The sequence below is a fragment of the Brassica oleracea genome, chromosome C4 (assembly GCF_000695525.1).
Source record: "Brassica oleracea var. oleracea cultivar TO1000 chromosome C4, BOL, whole genome shotgun sequence".
NCBI classification, from domain to species: Eukaryota; Viridiplantae; Streptophyta; class Magnoliopsida; order Brassicales; family Brassicaceae; genus Brassica; species Brassica oleracea.
This window is the reverse complement of record NC_027751.1, coordinates 47,311,281-47,327,066: the sequence shown is the minus strand read 5'-3', so window position 1 is coordinate 47,327,066 and position 15,786 is coordinate 47,311,281. Positions and strand designations below refer to the sequence as shown.

At 33.8% G+C, this 15,786-nt stretch overlaps 3 protein-coding genes across 3 annotated transcripts; 2 read left to right on the top strand and 1 right to left on the bottom strand.

The window, feature by feature from the left end:
- Positions 1-1,399: 1,399 nt before the first annotated feature.
- LOC106337145 (protein usf-like) lies at positions 1,400-2,821 on the top strand. The gene is made up of 4 exons (XM_013776199.1): positions 1,400-1,606; positions 1,683-1,825; positions 2,024-2,345; positions 2,410-2,821. The coding sequence occupies exons 1-4, from the start codon at positions 1,460-1,462 to the stop codon at positions 2,614-2,616; spliced, it is 819 nt and encodes a 272-aa protein (XP_013631653.1). The 5' UTR covers positions 1,400-1,459; the 3' UTR covers positions 2,617-2,821.
- Positions 2,822-8,422: 5,601 nt separating this feature from the next.
- On the top strand, positions 8,423-9,894 carry LOC106339645 (mitogen-activated protein kinase kinase kinase ANP1-like). The gene has a single exon (XM_013778488.1). It carries the CDS (start codon positions 8,579-8,581, stop codon positions 9,644-9,646), a length of 1,068 nt encoding a protein of 355 aa, XP_013633942.1. The 5' UTR covers positions 8,423-8,578; the 3' UTR covers positions 9,647-9,894.
- A 3,298-nt stretch (positions 9,895-13,192) lies between these two features.
- Positions 13,193-15,504, bottom strand: LOC106336851 (nitrile-specifier protein 2-like). The gene is made up of 3 exons (XM_013775808.1): positions 15,373-15,504; positions 14,019-14,543; positions 13,193-13,887 (listed from the first exon to the last, which is right to left on the bottom strand). Exons 1-3 carry the CDS (start codon positions 15,442-15,444, stop codon positions 13,429-13,431), a joined length of 1,056 nt encoding a protein of 351 aa, XP_013631262.1. The 5' UTR covers positions 15,445-15,504; the 3' UTR covers positions 13,193-13,428.
- Positions 15,505-15,786: the final 282 nt, after the last annotated feature.

The window sequence follows — 15,786 nt, the reverse complement described above, 5'->3', positions numbered from 1 at the left end:
CTTTTGATAAAACATTAAGTGCTATTTTTGTGACTTTTGACCTTGAGTGCTAGTTTGGGAACATAAACTTGATTTAGTGCTATTTTTGTCTTTTTCTCATAATTTAGGGACAATCTTTTTTTTTTTTTTGGGGGGGATAATCTTTTTCTTCCTTTCCTTTGTAAGTTTTTTCAGTGTATCCATCTATACTATTTCTTATACGGTTTCTAACTGCACCATCTTTCCCTATTGTGTTTTACCGTTGAGAAATTATTTTCCTACTTGTTTTCATCATTCATTAGACTCAGCTAAAATATAATTTTGATTAAATAACAATGGTTGAAGACAGATTCACCAGAACAAGTTTTTATCATTAAGAATATACATATTGATAAAAATCACAAAAATAAAAATCATTAAAAATGTAAAAGCATATATTGTGTGTGTATGTATATAGAGAGAGAGATTATAATTTAAGTTTTAGTTTTTTGGGATAATGGTTTTGTTATGAAGGTTAAAGAATTAGGGTTTGGGATAACAAATATTTTAGTTAAAGTATTTGTTTACATTAGATTTATTATTGGCAAGTAATTTAATTTTTTTCTGCTATCTAACACATGTTATTTTGTGATTTTTATGCTGTATAATGTGATTTTCTTATGATGTTTTCTGAGAATTTTTTTTTGTAGGTCTAGATTTCATGGTTGAATGATTTAGCAAGAATCAGACAAATCAGTAAATAACATTAATGATGTGGACAAAAGAAAACAAGAAGAGGCGTCACATCGTTGAGGGTTGGTTTGTGTGAAGATTTGGTACTGTTGGTGAGCCGTCACATCGACTCTTTAATGCAAAACGCAGGACTTGGCCCTGATTATCGGGTCAGTTTCATAAAATCAAGAAACCAAGAATGTCCAAAAACGAAATCCAATAAGTTCTGGTTGTTAAAACGCATACAATGATAAAGTTTGTATTTATATGGACTTCACCTTATATAATTGGGAGTAAAATAGACAAACTGATACAATCGAAACGCAGAAAAGACAAGTCCATAGATTAGGTGATGTGAACCACCCATTTACGAATCCATCATGTACGGCTAGAATCAACGTTTTATCGTCATGGATTTATTTTGGCATAAAATACAAGAAAAAATAAGGAAAAAAGTTTTCTAGCTACATGAAGTATTAGCTAATGTATCCAAAACCATCTAAAGTATTGAAATATGTCGAATTCACCATCCGGGGTGTAATTGGATCTATTGAAAAGTTCTTGGGGTCCAATCGAATTATTAAAAAGTTCAACTGATCCAAACCTAAAATCAAATCCAGTCACTAGAATTCTAGAATAACTTCAAGATCAACTGGATCTAAAGGCCCATAAAATATATTAGGCCCATGTATTGATGGTCACGACGCCGTTTGGGCAGACCCTGAAAAGTTTTCATCCCCACGGGCCGCAAAACAAAAAGAGTCGAGAAATGTTAGCAGCACTATTTTCATCTTCCAGATTCTTCTCCTCTTCTTCGTATCTCCGTAGATCTTCGATTCCATCGTTTCACCGCTCATCAATCAGATCAATGGCCGATTCCGCTTTCAAAAAAATCCAAATCCAAAGAGAGGACACTGTAAGCTTCTCCTCCTCTTCTCTCCCTGAATTTGTTTTTTGGTCTGATCGTATCCTTTATGTGATATGTTGTTCAGACATTTGATGCGTATGTGGTCGGAAAAGACGACGCACCTGGAATCGTCGTGATTCAAGAATGGTGGGGTGTTGACTTTGAGATCAAGAACCACGCCATCAAAATCTCGAAACTCGACACTGGCTTCAAAGCTCTCATACCCGAGTGAGTTCATATGTATTACAATACCCGGTTAAATTAGATTGTACTTTGGTTAAGTTTCATTTTGCTTAACCGTTGGTTTAGCTTCCTTTTAGTAAACCATATGTATAAATACAAACTCTCAATATTTTTCAACTTTCTTAATAGTATTGCTTTGATTCAAAGCTCATTTGAGTCTCTTCTTCTCATCATCGTGTATAGCTTGTATCGAGGAAAGGTTGGGCTTGATACCGCGGAGGCTCAGCATCTGATGGACGGACTTGACTGGCAAGGAGCTGTTAAAGACATACGTGCTTCTGTTAACTGGCTTAAAGCTAATGGATCAAAGAAGGTTGGTGTGACTGGGATGTGTATGGGAGGTGCACTGGCTATAGCTAGCTCAGTTTTGGTTCCTGAGGTTGACGCTGTTGTTGGATTCTACGGTACTCCTTCCTCCGAGCTTGCGGATCCTGCACAGGCTAAGGCGCCTGTCCAGGCACATTTTGGGGAGCTTGATAACTTTGTCGGTTTCTCTGATGTCACGGTAAGGGTTTGAGTTAGTTATTTTCTTGATTTGTTTGGAAAATTTTAGCTGAGGTTTTGTGCAGGCAGCGAAGAATCTTGAAGAGAAGCTGAAAGCGTCGGGAGTGGCGCACGAGGTTCATATCTACGAGGGGAACGGGCACGCTTTCTTGAACAGGAGCCCTGAAGGAGTGAGCAGGAGGAAAAGCATGGGGCTTTCTGATGAAGACGAAGCTGCGGTGGAGCTTGCTTGGTCTCGCTTCACTTCATGGATGAAACGTTACTTGGTTTAAGCATATATGCTTTCTCTCAGATAGTGTTCCTGTATGTCCTGAAACGTTTTGTGATGCCCAAGATAGATCTCAAATAAGGACATTGCACTGAGGACTTTACCAGAATCGAATAAAGTGGTTTGTTTGTTTGCTTGTTGTGGGGGTGTTGTGTGGACTTTTAGCTGAAATCGATGTGTTTGGTTGATTGTACAATCGTGGAAAACCATTAAGTGACAGTGTCGGGGCTATCATCGGCATAGCGCACGGTCTCCAATAATAAACGTGCCCAATGTGTATATGGTTAAACTGGATCACTGCTAACTTTGTTGGGCTTATTTGTAACCAGTCATGCATTCAACTTGAACATTAATCAGTCGAATAAACCATTTACTTATAGGGTAATATGTACTCATGCGTACAAATTTTAGCTACTCTTGTGATATTAACAAGGAATGCGAAAATGATGGGATAACCGATTTTCTTCCTTTCTTTATTTGACTTCAATATTAACATAAATTAATATTGTACCAAAAAGATTGGAATTACTAGACCCGAAAGAATATTGAAATTACATTTTGCACGTGTTCCAGCATTGTATTTGAATTCTTCTTTTTTTTTGTCAGCAGATGACACTGTATTTGTATAAATATGGATTAAAGTAAAGGCAAATCTCCAAAATAGCATCTTTCTAAGTTTATATCACAAAAATAGCACTCCAAAACTAAAATGACCAAAATAGCAAATTTCTAAGTTTATCCTTTGAAAATTTTAATTTTTTTATTTTTCAAAATTTGAAATCTTATTTCCAAAACCTCATTTCTCAACTCTAAACCCTAAACCCTAAACCCTAAACTCTAAACCCTAAACCCTAAACTCTAAACCCTAAACCCTAAACCCTAAATCCTAAACCCCACCCTTTAACTCTAAACCCTAAGTTTGTGACTTTTGATAAAACATTAAGTGCTATTTTTGTGACTTTTGACCTTGAGTGATAGTTTGGGAACAAAAACTTGATTTAGTGCTATTTTTGTCTTTTTCTCTTAAAGAAATATAGTTTCGTTTTTTTTCTTTTCTCAAATTTTTAATAATACGTATACTTTCGTCAAGAACTTAAGTCATTCATCAAAATCTAATACAAATGGTTTAATAACGGGTAATATGATACATACCAAGTAGATCATGATTTACAAGAAATGAGATTACGTAGATGTATAAGTAGAATTCACCAGATCCACAAGCTTTTATATGCATTATATTGTACAGTGTCAAAAGTAAAAAATAATTAATTGTGCGATCAGTTATGATTTTATATATTGAATGATTAAAATAATTTTTATAAAAAATATTGACAGTCAAACGTATATATTAACACTAGTAGTTTTATAATAATTATTTTCTCTATTTTATAAAACTTATCCAGCAATATATTTTTACGTTGTTTAATTCCTTCAGTTATTCAAAAATATCATACCACATGTAATCCTACCAATTAGAGAACCTAAATTTTGAATAAAATTTAAACAAGATATCATATGAGAAACTTTAAATAGTAAGTAAACGCGTTTAGCTGTCAGACAATTTAGATCTTTGTTTTTTTTTATAACTTATACTTAGATCTTTGTTCTGATTTTATTACTGAAGTGTAGAGTCGGTTAACGACTTCAAGTGCTAAACACTCCCGACTCCCGATCTTTGTTCACATTTTCTTACCGCATATAATACGTCACTAACGATTTGCTCAAATATATTTTGTATCACATGCAAGCAAATGATCCAATAATATCAAATCAACCAACAAAATTGCGATATACTTATAAAACTAGTATTTATATATATATTTAGCAGAAACGGATACAATGTGCATGAACTAAAGGAACCCACGCGATTCATTGTGAACTGAGCACTACAAGAAAACGTGTCCATAACAACGAACATTTACGACTAAAATATTTCGTCGTAAATTTACATGGTGTTTACAACGCAGTTACGAGGAATCCAACTTTCGTCGTAAACTCCATGTAAATTTTGAGTATTAGATCCATTGATGTCAAAAAAAAAATTCATTGATCAAACACATATCACAAATAGGAAAACCATAAAATTAGAAAAGTTTCACCATGATGAACATTTACACTGATAAAAAGGTGGAAACTCTCCTATGAAAAGAGATTTCCATGACTCTCCTATTCCCAAACTCAGTAGAATCAAGGAAATCAACTTTGATCCTCGTAGAAATCTAGATAGAACCACGAGGTCCATGACCATCAAGTTTTAATTTGGGAATCCGGTCGTAAAGGCGTGGGGTGATTATGCTGATAGAGATTCCTACTATACCTCTGTTTTTAAAGAGACTTAAAAAACGTATCATATTTACTTCCTTATTAAATTACGTTGAAAATATCAAAACATTATCTACATTGATTGGACAAAAACAATCTACATTGACACCTAAAGGGAGTACACGTATACCTTGGGCTAATATTGATTTTTCTAATCATTGGAGATGAGTGTTTTGGCCTGTCATTGGCTGGATGTCTTATTCTACGGATAAGAAATAAATTAAAATATTTTCTGAATAAAGTATTGTCACCGGGTTTGAGTACCATCGATGACTAGTGTGTAATGTAAGCAAATCGTTTGCACTTATTTTTCATCATACAAGTTTACGAGTTACATAAATGTTTAAAACATCGACCGTTTGAAGTAAATTGAAATATATGGTCCATATGAAATAGATTCACTATCCCAATATTCTAATCTGAAAAGCAAATCAAATCTTTTTCTTTTTCTATAAAAGGGAGAAGGGAATGGAATATAAGTTCCTTATGTCTTACTCTTACTCTTGCTATCTAGAGTTTATATTTTGAAGCAACGAAAGAGGTCTATATTGCTTTTCTCACGCATTACTCTTCAATTTTTATTGATAAACCTATTTCTGTGGTTGAGACAAGTTTTTAAAATAAAACCTTGCTTGATGAATAATAATACTAGTTAGAGAACTAGTCAAAAATTAAATGGATTTAAAAATTTACATTACATGTTCTTTTTTTTATGAGCAAACCATATTACATGTTTTTTATAACAGTCTCTTAAATCATAAACCCATAGTCTGTACATGAATGGTTGGCGTTAAACCACCGGAAGTTGTAGGTACAAAAAAAATAAGTCAGATTTCGCCTATTCCTAATCATAAATGCAATGTAACGATTGACAAAAAAAACCTGTACATTATCTCGTTCTTGAAATGTTGAATGCTCTCAATAATTATAATTATTCTAATTTATATATGTCTCTAAATTGTTGCTATAGAATTATTTCTTTCTTTTGCTCGATGGAAAAAAGAAAAATAAAACAAAAAGATAACCGAAACCGTTTTGATGCTTCCTTTTATTTCTCTGAAATATTTGTTTCGTTTAATAGTTTTTTTTTTCCTTTCAACCTTTTTGGTATATTTTTCTAGTGAGATGTCTACTATTAAAATTGAGTAGGTTGTTGCTTGAAGCAGGAGTTCTCGCCTTTTTACATCCGTTCTTGTTCTCATGCCATGTGTTACATACACGCATTAGTTTTACAAATTTCCGTATTCATATGATTTGTATATATATGGTAGGAACGTACAGGAAAAGCTTACCAAACAGCACACAAATTGTACGTGTTATTTGAAAAAATATAATATAAGCACGAATAGTTATACAATTCAGCATTTTGAATAATTTGTTAAGCTAGCTTAACATAATTAACCTATAAAATAGTTTTTTTGGTTTTGATAAACCCTATTGGCCATCCGGTCGACCCAGGAAAAACGCACTTAGTTGATCCAAAAATATAGCATATGCGTAACAATATATCCAAGTTGCCTACGCAGAGTTGATCCATGCCAGCTAGACGAAAAATGTTTGAAATCTTAGCTACTCACGGGAAAAATTATGATGAGAGCTTTATAGAAAAGTATGGACTTTTGATCCTGTAATATCTAAGATCGATGTCTTGAGATATCTTGGCCGAAATGCGTTTACTATTAGATAAAATATGTTATACATATAATGAAGATAATCTTCATTTTACACGACGAAGTTTTGACATCCAACTCGGTTTAAGCGTTATGTACTATTTTTCATTCAAATTTTATAAAATCAATGAATGATATGGCATTCAAACTTTTAGTTTTAATAAAAGTTTTTTTTTTAAAATCGATATGTAAATTGAAAATAGCTATTTGGAGTGCAAATAACGAAAGAAAGAAAAATCATCATTAGCCTAATTAGTCGTAGTGCTTTATGTGAACTTAACTTTAATTTGAATGTAAGTTGCAAGTTAGAACCATAAAACAGACCTAATCATATTTGAAAGTGATTATTTATTTCTTAAATCTCAACCGATAATGGTGGTTAAACCGACCGCTCACTGTCGTTTATTTTTTTTCCAAGTCTTAAACGATTTATCAACGAATCTTCTTAATCTATTTTATTTTTGTATTCTTGTCAGAATATTTGTTTAACGAACGTCTATTATCTATATGATAACAAGTTGACTAAATTAGAATAAAATATCTAGTTAAATATTATAGTCTTGGCCTCAGGTGGAACAAGTTTTTTTTTTTTTTTCCATCTGAAATTTCCATAATCACAAAAGTTTGAAAAACCGTTACAAAGGAAAATCAGATCATAAACTACCTAAAGTCACGTTCCATTTCAAACAAAACCGAAAGCCACCTTGGTTGCCCCAGGTGGAACAAGTTATATCCCGAATCCTTGAAGTGATTTTGTTAGGAATGTAAAGTTATATTCTACACAACTAGCAAAAAAAAAAGGAAAAGTCTCCGAACGTCAGAAAGTCTTCTTTTACAAAATTTAGGTCTTCCATGATAATATATGTACTTTGTAGCATGAAGACTTTTCTTGGTTATACATGAAGACAAATTTAAACTTTGATATTTTATTTACAGCTTGCTAAATAAATAATAATAGTAACAAGTAACAACGATATCATAAACGAATAAGAAAACAAGACAATAGACAAAATAAAGGATACAAATAATAGACAACAGATTTAAGACGCTGTCAAACAAGACTTATATTTTATAAAATAATAAAAAACCAGAAAATTTTGGAAAATCCGAAGGAAAAATCGTATGCACACATATATAGTATAGACGATAACGAAGTGTAACACCAAAGCTCCAAGTGTGCAGAATGCAGATGACCGATCAAAATCTACCAAAGTGGCCAACTTCTCATCTCCACTACTTTTTTTTCCTATACCAACCAAACTCATAAGAAACCACAAATCAAAATTATAGCAAATTATAATTATTATTATTTCTTTACAATAGATTCAAATATAAAAAAGTGTTAAAATAGATTACGCCAATTGGTGTTAAAAAAGTGTTCAAGAAAAAACACTACGCCAATCATAAACACCACGTAGCATCTAAAATCTTCGGACACGTAGCTCCAGAGTTATACGGAACTACGGTCGGAGCAAGAACTAAAAGTTTTCTGACCACAGAGAGGTCGACACGTCATTGTTTCTAGAGAATGTAATCTGAAGAGTACAGACTCGCCAAAACCAAAGAAGTGGCACGTCACAAGACTCAACGAACTTATTACGTTAGATACGTTCTATTGCCACGTCACATGCCAGTTGATATTTCACTCACGTTTCTCAAAACACCTCTTTTTGTACACTTGACACTTCACATTTTCTTTATTGATTTTTCAGAAATTAAAATAATTATAAATCAAATCGAAACAGGTTTTCATTTGGTTATCAACTTTAAAAAGAAATTCACGTGTACACACAAGAACATATTTACGTGTTATTATATTCATAAGCTGGTAGAAATTAAAACTCGGTGTTACCAAATGTATACACTATCTAATCCATCCTTATATAAACCTTCTGTTCAATTGTAGCAGAGTGTAAGAAACAAAACTAAGACAGAGTACAAAAAAACATTTGTTTTTTCTCTAGTCTTGTCCTAATGGAATGGACTAGAGGAAGAATCCTAGGCCGAGGCTCCACAGCCACCGTCTGCGCCGCCATGTATCGTAGTTCAAACGAAATCCTCGCCGTCAAATCCTCCGAGCTTCACCGGTCAGAGTTCTTGCAAAGAGAAGCCAAGATTCTCTCCTCGCTGAACTCTCCTTATGTGATCCGGTACAGAGGAACAGAAACCAAGATAGAGTCAAACGGCGTCGTTACGTATAATCTTTTGATGGAGTACGCACCGTACGGAACGTTGACCGTCGCGGCGGCGAAAAACGGGGGCCGACTCGAGGAAGCTATGATCGTGAAGTACACGCGCGAGATACTACGAGGCTTGGAGTATATTCACTCGAAAGGGATCGCGCATTGCGATGTAAAGGGGAGCAACGTGGTTGTCGCGGAGAAGGGTGAGGCCAAGCTTGCGGATTTCGGGTGTGCGAAACGGGTGGGCTCGGAGACGGTGACGGGTACGCCGGCGTTTATGGCTCCAGAGGTGGCGCGTGGGGAGAAACAGGGGAGTGAGAGTGATATATGGGCGGCTGGGTGTACGGTGATTGAGATGGCTACGGGCTCTCCGCCGTGGACGGAGGCGAGTTCAAGGGAGGATCCGGTTTCAGTTCTTTATCGGGTCGGGTATTCGGGTGAGACTCCGGAGCTTCCTTGTTTGCTTACGGACGAAGCAAAGGATTTCTTGAAAATGTGCTTTAAGAGAGAAGCAAAAGAGAGACGGACGGCTACACAACTCCTAAACCATCCGTTTCTGATATCTAAACCGGACATTGAACCGGTTTTGGTTTCGAGTTCACCGACAAGTGTGACAGATCAAACGTTTTGGCGATCAGTGGAGGAAGAAGTAGTAGAAGAAGAAGAAGAAGCAGTGGAATTGCAAGATGAGTCAAGAAATCTAGACCGTTTAAACTTGTTGGCTTGTTATTTGGAGAGGATCGGACGGCTGAGATGTGTTGGTGGGTTGGATGGGCCCAGATGGGATATGGAAGGTGGGGACTGGATCACGGTGAGGGTGAGCTGTGAAGGAACAATGATTAGTGGGTCACTCACATGAGTATTTGGGAGAATTGTAAGTTGATTTGGGGTTATTTGTTGAATTGTAGAAAGGATTGGGTGTTGATATTAGTGAAGATCTCCAATTTAGGGAGATCGATGTAGTAGCTTGTTAGTCTTTGAAGCTTCTATTAATGTACATAGTTAAAATCACGATTTTTTAAAAACCAAATCCAATGTTGATTTCTGTAGAGTTTCAAGGTTTGTTGGCCTGCACAAGAGAATTAATGTTGAACTATTACATCGAAATCCTATTATATCCCACGTTTTACTACTGTTTCTGTTTGACTACTCAACTTTAATCTTGAGAATAATATACTTTAATTATAATCTTTTTCCAATGCCTAAAATGTTTACTTTCTCAAAATTATACGCATAAATGAACTTGTTAAAACAAGTTGGCATATTATTGAGAGTTATAGGTGATATGATATGATGTCAGTATATTAGAAATCACTGCATGGATCCAAAACCAATTATTTAAAAATTGCGAGAGGAAAGTAAGATTGGTTGGTTGCTTGGAATTTGAACATCGATCCAGCCTGTATCTTCTGTCTAACATGGGATTGAATCTCGTAATCATCTCTTCTTCGAGTGTCCGTACACAGTAGTAGTGTGGACCAAGCTAACAAGAGGACTTCTACAACAACACTTCACAATGGATTGGGATGGAATCATTCATCTGCTTGTAAGCAATACTTTGGAATGTCGGGTTCGTTTTCTTGTGCGATACGTTTTACAAACGTCTCTGCACTCGATTTGGAGGGAAAGGAACGAGAGACGTCATGGCTCATCTACTACGCCTCTGCATCTTTGGTCAGATTTATTGATCGTCAAGTGAGGAACAAATGTTCTTTAGTCTTTGCGCAGAGGAACCAAAAGTTTGAAGGTTTACTGCAGCTCTGATCGCAAACTTAAGGGACGTGCTAGTTTGTTCTGAGTTCCATAGTTCTTTTATATCTTTAAAACAGAAACATTACACGTAGGATGTACAAAAGTATTTTCTTTGAATAAATTTAACATTATATTCAAAAAAAAAAAAAAAAAAAAAAAAAAAAATATATATATATATATATATATATATTGAATCTTAGGAAATGATCCGTATATGTATTTATTAATGTGTGCAATTTGCTTAGCTTCGTTTGGCCGGCCAATGTTACGATTTGATCTAAGTCTTTGATATACAGTTGACACCTTACGAAGCTAGTTAACTACTAACTAATGTATTGTATCTTCAACATTATCCATTGCTCTTCTTTAGTCGTATCATTATCGGCTATCAAAAGAAAAAAAGTTAGATCATTATCGAAGTTAGATAGTTTTGATATAATTTGTTGACAAATAATTGCTATAAGCAAGCTACGTAAATTCGTCTTGAGTGTAATTTTAAAATCTTCTGATCATTAAAAACATTATCACAACAACGATCCCGGTGAAGATAAGGTTAAGTATGAGAACTAATAGATGAAGGTAATAATACTTTGCTTGCAAGGTAAGTTCATGTTTGGATGAGTTATCTTTAGAAGGTGAATAACGAATCATTTCTTTTTACTTTTGTTTTATGGTTTTGACTCTTTTTGTATAAAGACATAACCATAAATAATATGGGCACTTACCACAGGCATGCTTAACTTCAAAGACCGTGAGCATTTCTTTTTACTTATTGATTCGGCTAGCATATGCATAGAGGTTAACTTATACTAGATTAAGACCCGCACCTTGCGCGGAATAAAAATTATATATATAAATTATTTTATGTATTATATGTTCTTACATATTATGAAATAATAAATATATATTAAATAATTAAAAGTCAGTAACTATTACATATATAATAAAATTGGTGCGAACGTATAAATTAATTTTATTAATACAAAAATTTTTTTAAAAAAATTTGATAGGATATGTAATTAAATTTAAATGATATTAACATACATAGTATATTTTTAATATTAATGTCTATTTTTTTTTAATGGTGTTTTCTACTCATATGTTTTTTTTGATCATGTGTATCTTTAATAGCAAAAACTTTAAATTACTGATAACAAAACTTTTATTGTGGGATTAATAATTTTAGTAATTGATAATTTAAAAAAATTTATCAATGTTAGTTCAAAACTTTTATCAAAAAAAAATTATTCAAAGTAAATTTTGAAACTAAAATATTTATTTATTCAATATGGTTTATAGTTTAATTTAGAATGATATATATATACATATATATTTTAAATCTTAATGATTAATTAAATTAGACTTTTACTTATATGATTTTGTAATCATTTGTATTTTGTCATAACAAAAATTTTAAACCATGGATCGCAAAATTTGAATGTGAGACTTTTAACAATTTTAGTAATTTATAGTCATTTTTTAAAATTCAAAATATAAAATATACAGAAAAATCTAAATTTTTATAATATGGTTATTTTGTTTTTTTAAAGTTATTTTAATAGTTTTAAATTAAACAAATTTGATAGAAGATACATTTTTTTATCAGATCTTTTTTATTCAAAATCATTAATTGTCATATATACTTTACCCACATTAGGCAATTCCGTAATCTTTATTTAAGGAAATAATAATTGACATTAATAATGAATTTATGGTTAGTTTAATAAAAAGTTTATTATATAATTAGATGGACCAACCTATTTCTCTAGTAATTCTAAGAATCATCCTAGTGATGACATGTGGCTACAAAAAGAAGGTGTAATGTTTCACAAATAATATATAGGAGATTTTCGACAACGTAATCTGATTTTTGGATTGATCTTGTATATACATGTATATATAATGTGTGTATATATATATGCAAACAAATAACTTATATTGAAGACTGTTAGTCTGTGTTACCATCTTAGATTCTAGTTTAGGACACAATATGACTTTAGTTTGAATGTGTAAAGCTTTTTGCTTAATTAAGATGTTACTCTTGTTTCAGATTCGAGGTTTACGATATAAAAAACTTTGGATTGATTAGAAATTATTATTTTCACTTCAGTTGCTCACGATCACCGTGTTCAGTTATACATTGCTTGACATAACTCTTCATAGTTACACTATTTTTATAGTGAGGAAGCTACAATCTGAAGTAAAGCTACTATGGATTTCAGTTCGAATTAACAAAAACTTTGGTTTGTTTCTTCTCCTAAGATGGTGGTCAGTTGCTCTGTTGCTCTTTTGAGCATTATTTTATCACCTATTGGTGAGTGCGGGAAGGATCTTGCTCCCTCCTTCTTATGAGAGTGCTCTTGTCTCTTTTTACATTATATGTTATGGTACCTACTTATGTTATTCATTACAAGTATGGCCCATTGCGTTTCTCTATCATTCGGCAATGGTGCCTAGAACATTGTATTATTGCATTTGGTGTTAAATGAAATCTTGTAAATATCAACCTGAATTCTCCTGTGGCATTTTTAAATATCAACCTGAATTCTCCTGTGGACTTCTTTGATGGTCTTGTCTAAAATATACACCATTGAGGGAAAGGAAATGGAGGTAAATATTAAAAGAGACAGGCTTTGATTCACAAATCACAATATATTTCAAACCACAAGCAGAGACACACATTATTCATTACATACAGACTTTGACGTTTCAGTTACAAACTTACAGAATACTTCAAACCACAAACAGACTCCCACATTATTCAATACTTAAAAAAAAAAACAGACTTTGATGTTTTGATCACACCAGACTTCAAAACCACAAGCAGAGACACATTATTCTTAGGTATTTTACACCAACTCTCGGTCTCTGACAAATCTCCTTATGAGATTAAAATAATCCAAGTCCAACACGAACATTGATGAGAGGGTTAAGCTCTTTCACCGAGTAGAAGTAAAGATCATCAAAGCGGTTGTTGGTCTGAGCCTTCCCACCAAACATCAGCATCCCCTTCTTTCCATTGATCGTCGCAGCTGTCGATGCACACCACCCACGCGGTTCAGTTGGTGCCTCCCCTCCACCATCTTCCAGTTTCTTCCACTCCAGCGTTTCCGTGTCCAACACGAAACCTTTGCCACACAACTTCCCAGGACCAACATGGGCCTGAGGGTCCATCTCGATCTCACCTCCAACTACAATGACATGTTTCCCAACAGCCGCAATCGCGAAAACGCTCCTCGGTGAAGGCTTCTCCCCAGTAGTCTCGACTTTAGTCCACACGTTTCGATCCACATCAAAGCAATGGATATCATCACACTCGTCTCCGTAGAACCCGTAAAACACCCATACCTGTTTAATTCGGGGTTATTATCAACTTTCAACTTAAAATCAAAATAGGTGATACGCTGCTAATCCTTTATATTTTAATCTATTAGTTATCTAACTACCAATGCTGGACTTTAATCGTTCATTAACAATACCTTCCCTTGAACCACAACTAGACCTGCTCCTCCTCTTTCTTTGCAAGAATCACCCGGTGTCGGAAGCTGGACCCATTTCTCATCAGAAACGTTAAACGTGTTAAGCGTCTTGAGCCTCACGGTTTTGCTCACCCCACCAAACAAGTACACGTTCTCCGCATCCGAAGCCATAGAGTGGAAGCTACGAGCCTCAGGTCCTTCCTCGACCCCCGTCACAAGTTTCCACTCGTTTTTCACTGTGTCGTACGAGTAAAACCCGTTGTACTTTCGGGACGCATCACGGCCGCCGAAAACGTAGAGTGTAGATCCAACGGCTACCATGGCGACGCCTAAGCAACTGAGTGTTGGAATGTCTCCGGTGGCAGGAGCGACTGACCAAGTGTGGGTGTTGAGGTCAAAGACGTAAAGGTCTTTGTCGACGGGGACATTGGATGTTAACTCGCCACCAAATGAGTACAACTTGTCTCCTACCACGGCTATGGCGTGAGAACTTCTCGGTCCTGGTCCCTTTCCTTTTTGCTCTACCTGATAATCAATATAACACCTCGTCACCACAATAAATTTCAACCCAGATAATCAATTACCATATGATATCTCGTACGTGATGTATTTGATAATCAATATAACATCTCGTCACCACAATAAATTTCAACCCAAATAATCAACTACCAAATTATCAACACAAAACGAAAGCCATCTTTTTTTTTTGAAAGCCATCATGATGTATTTTCTTATTTTATGAACTTTTCGAAAACAGGGAATAATACTATGAAGTGATAGCTGGGGCAATGCATAGCTAGTAATCACTAGCCAATTTAATATACATAATATATTTCTCCTACAAAATTATACTCCCTCCATTTCAAAAAAATCTATATTTTAGAAGAAAAAAAATTGTTTCAAAAAGATATATGTTTTATATTTTCAACGTATAAATTAATTGTAAATTTTAAACTTTAAAAAATATAATGGTATTTATAAATATTTTATTGGTTAAAAGTTGTGGGGAATAGTTGATAACGGAATTGTGAATTTTATATTTCTAATGCATCTAGAGAAAACTTTTGTTTCAAAAAGATACATTTTATATTTTCAATGCAGTTTTTGTCAACTAATAATGAGAAATTGTGAATTTCAAAAACATTAATTGCATTTTTTAAAATCTTATTGGTTTAAAAATATAAAAAATATAAAATTACAAAAAACTATGCATTTATAACTAAATTTTAATATGTTTTATTAAAAAGTACGAAAATTCTAAAACATAAATTTTTTATGAACAGATGGAGTATATCTTTCTGAAGAGTATATGAATTTGTGAGAAGTTAAATACATGGAATTAATATTTAGTTACCTTGATCCACTCGCCATGGAAAGTCGGAGCAATAGCTTCATGCAACGTTGGAACAATACCTGCAATATTCATTCTCGGAATATAATAAAACAAAAGTTCTTATTTGTTTCTGTGTCTGATCTCCTCTCTTTCCACCCAGTTCTACTATATATATAGGCTAAAAACCTTTTGCTCAAAAAAAAAAAAATATATATATATATAGGCTAAAAACCTACGTGTCAAAAGATTTTTGATTTTTTTGCTAAACAATGCCATTCCCCAACTAGATATTTTAAGTTGTTAGACAAAAAAAAAAAAAACATAGTCCTCTTAGGGTGGGCGTTCGGGTATCTATTCGAGTTTGGTTCGGGTCTATTCAGATTTCGGGTTTTCGGGTTCAAAGATTTCAGTCCTATTCGGATATTTCTAAATTTT

What these genes read in the sequence shown, in the direction of transcription:
- LOC106337145 (XM_013776199.1), top strand. Translation starts at nt 1,460, where the DNA reads ATGTTAGCAGCACTATTTTCATCTTCCAGATTCTTCTCCTCTTCTTCG. An exon ending in AAATCCAAAGAGAGGACACT is followed by an intron (nt 1,607 to 1,682) that starts GTAAGCTTCTCC and finishes TATGTTGTTCAG; the next exon opens with ACATTTGATGCGTATGTGGT. An exon ending in TTCAAAGCTCTCATACCCGA is followed by an intron (nt 1,826 to 2,023) that starts GTGAGTTCATAT and finishes CATCGTGTATAG; the next exon opens with CTTGTATCGAGGAAAGGTTG.
- LOC106336851 (XM_013775808.1), bottom strand. Translation starts at nt 15,444, where the DNA reads ATGAATATTGCAGGTATTGTTCCAACGTTGCATGAAGCTATTGCTCCG. An exon ending in TCCATGGCGAGTGGATCAAG is followed by an intron (nt 14,544 to 15,372) that starts GTAACTAAATAT and finishes ATTGATTATCAG; the next exon opens with GTAGAGCAAAAAGGAAAGGG. An exon ending in TAGTTGTGGTTCAAGGGAAG is followed by an intron (nt 13,888 to 14,018) that starts GTATTGTTAATG and finishes CGAATTAAACAG; the next exon opens with GTATGGGTGTTTTACGGGTT.
- LOC106339645 (XM_013778488.1), top strand. Translation starts at nt 8,579, where the DNA reads ATGGAATGGACTAGAGGAAGAATCCTAGGCCGAGGCTCCACAGCCACC.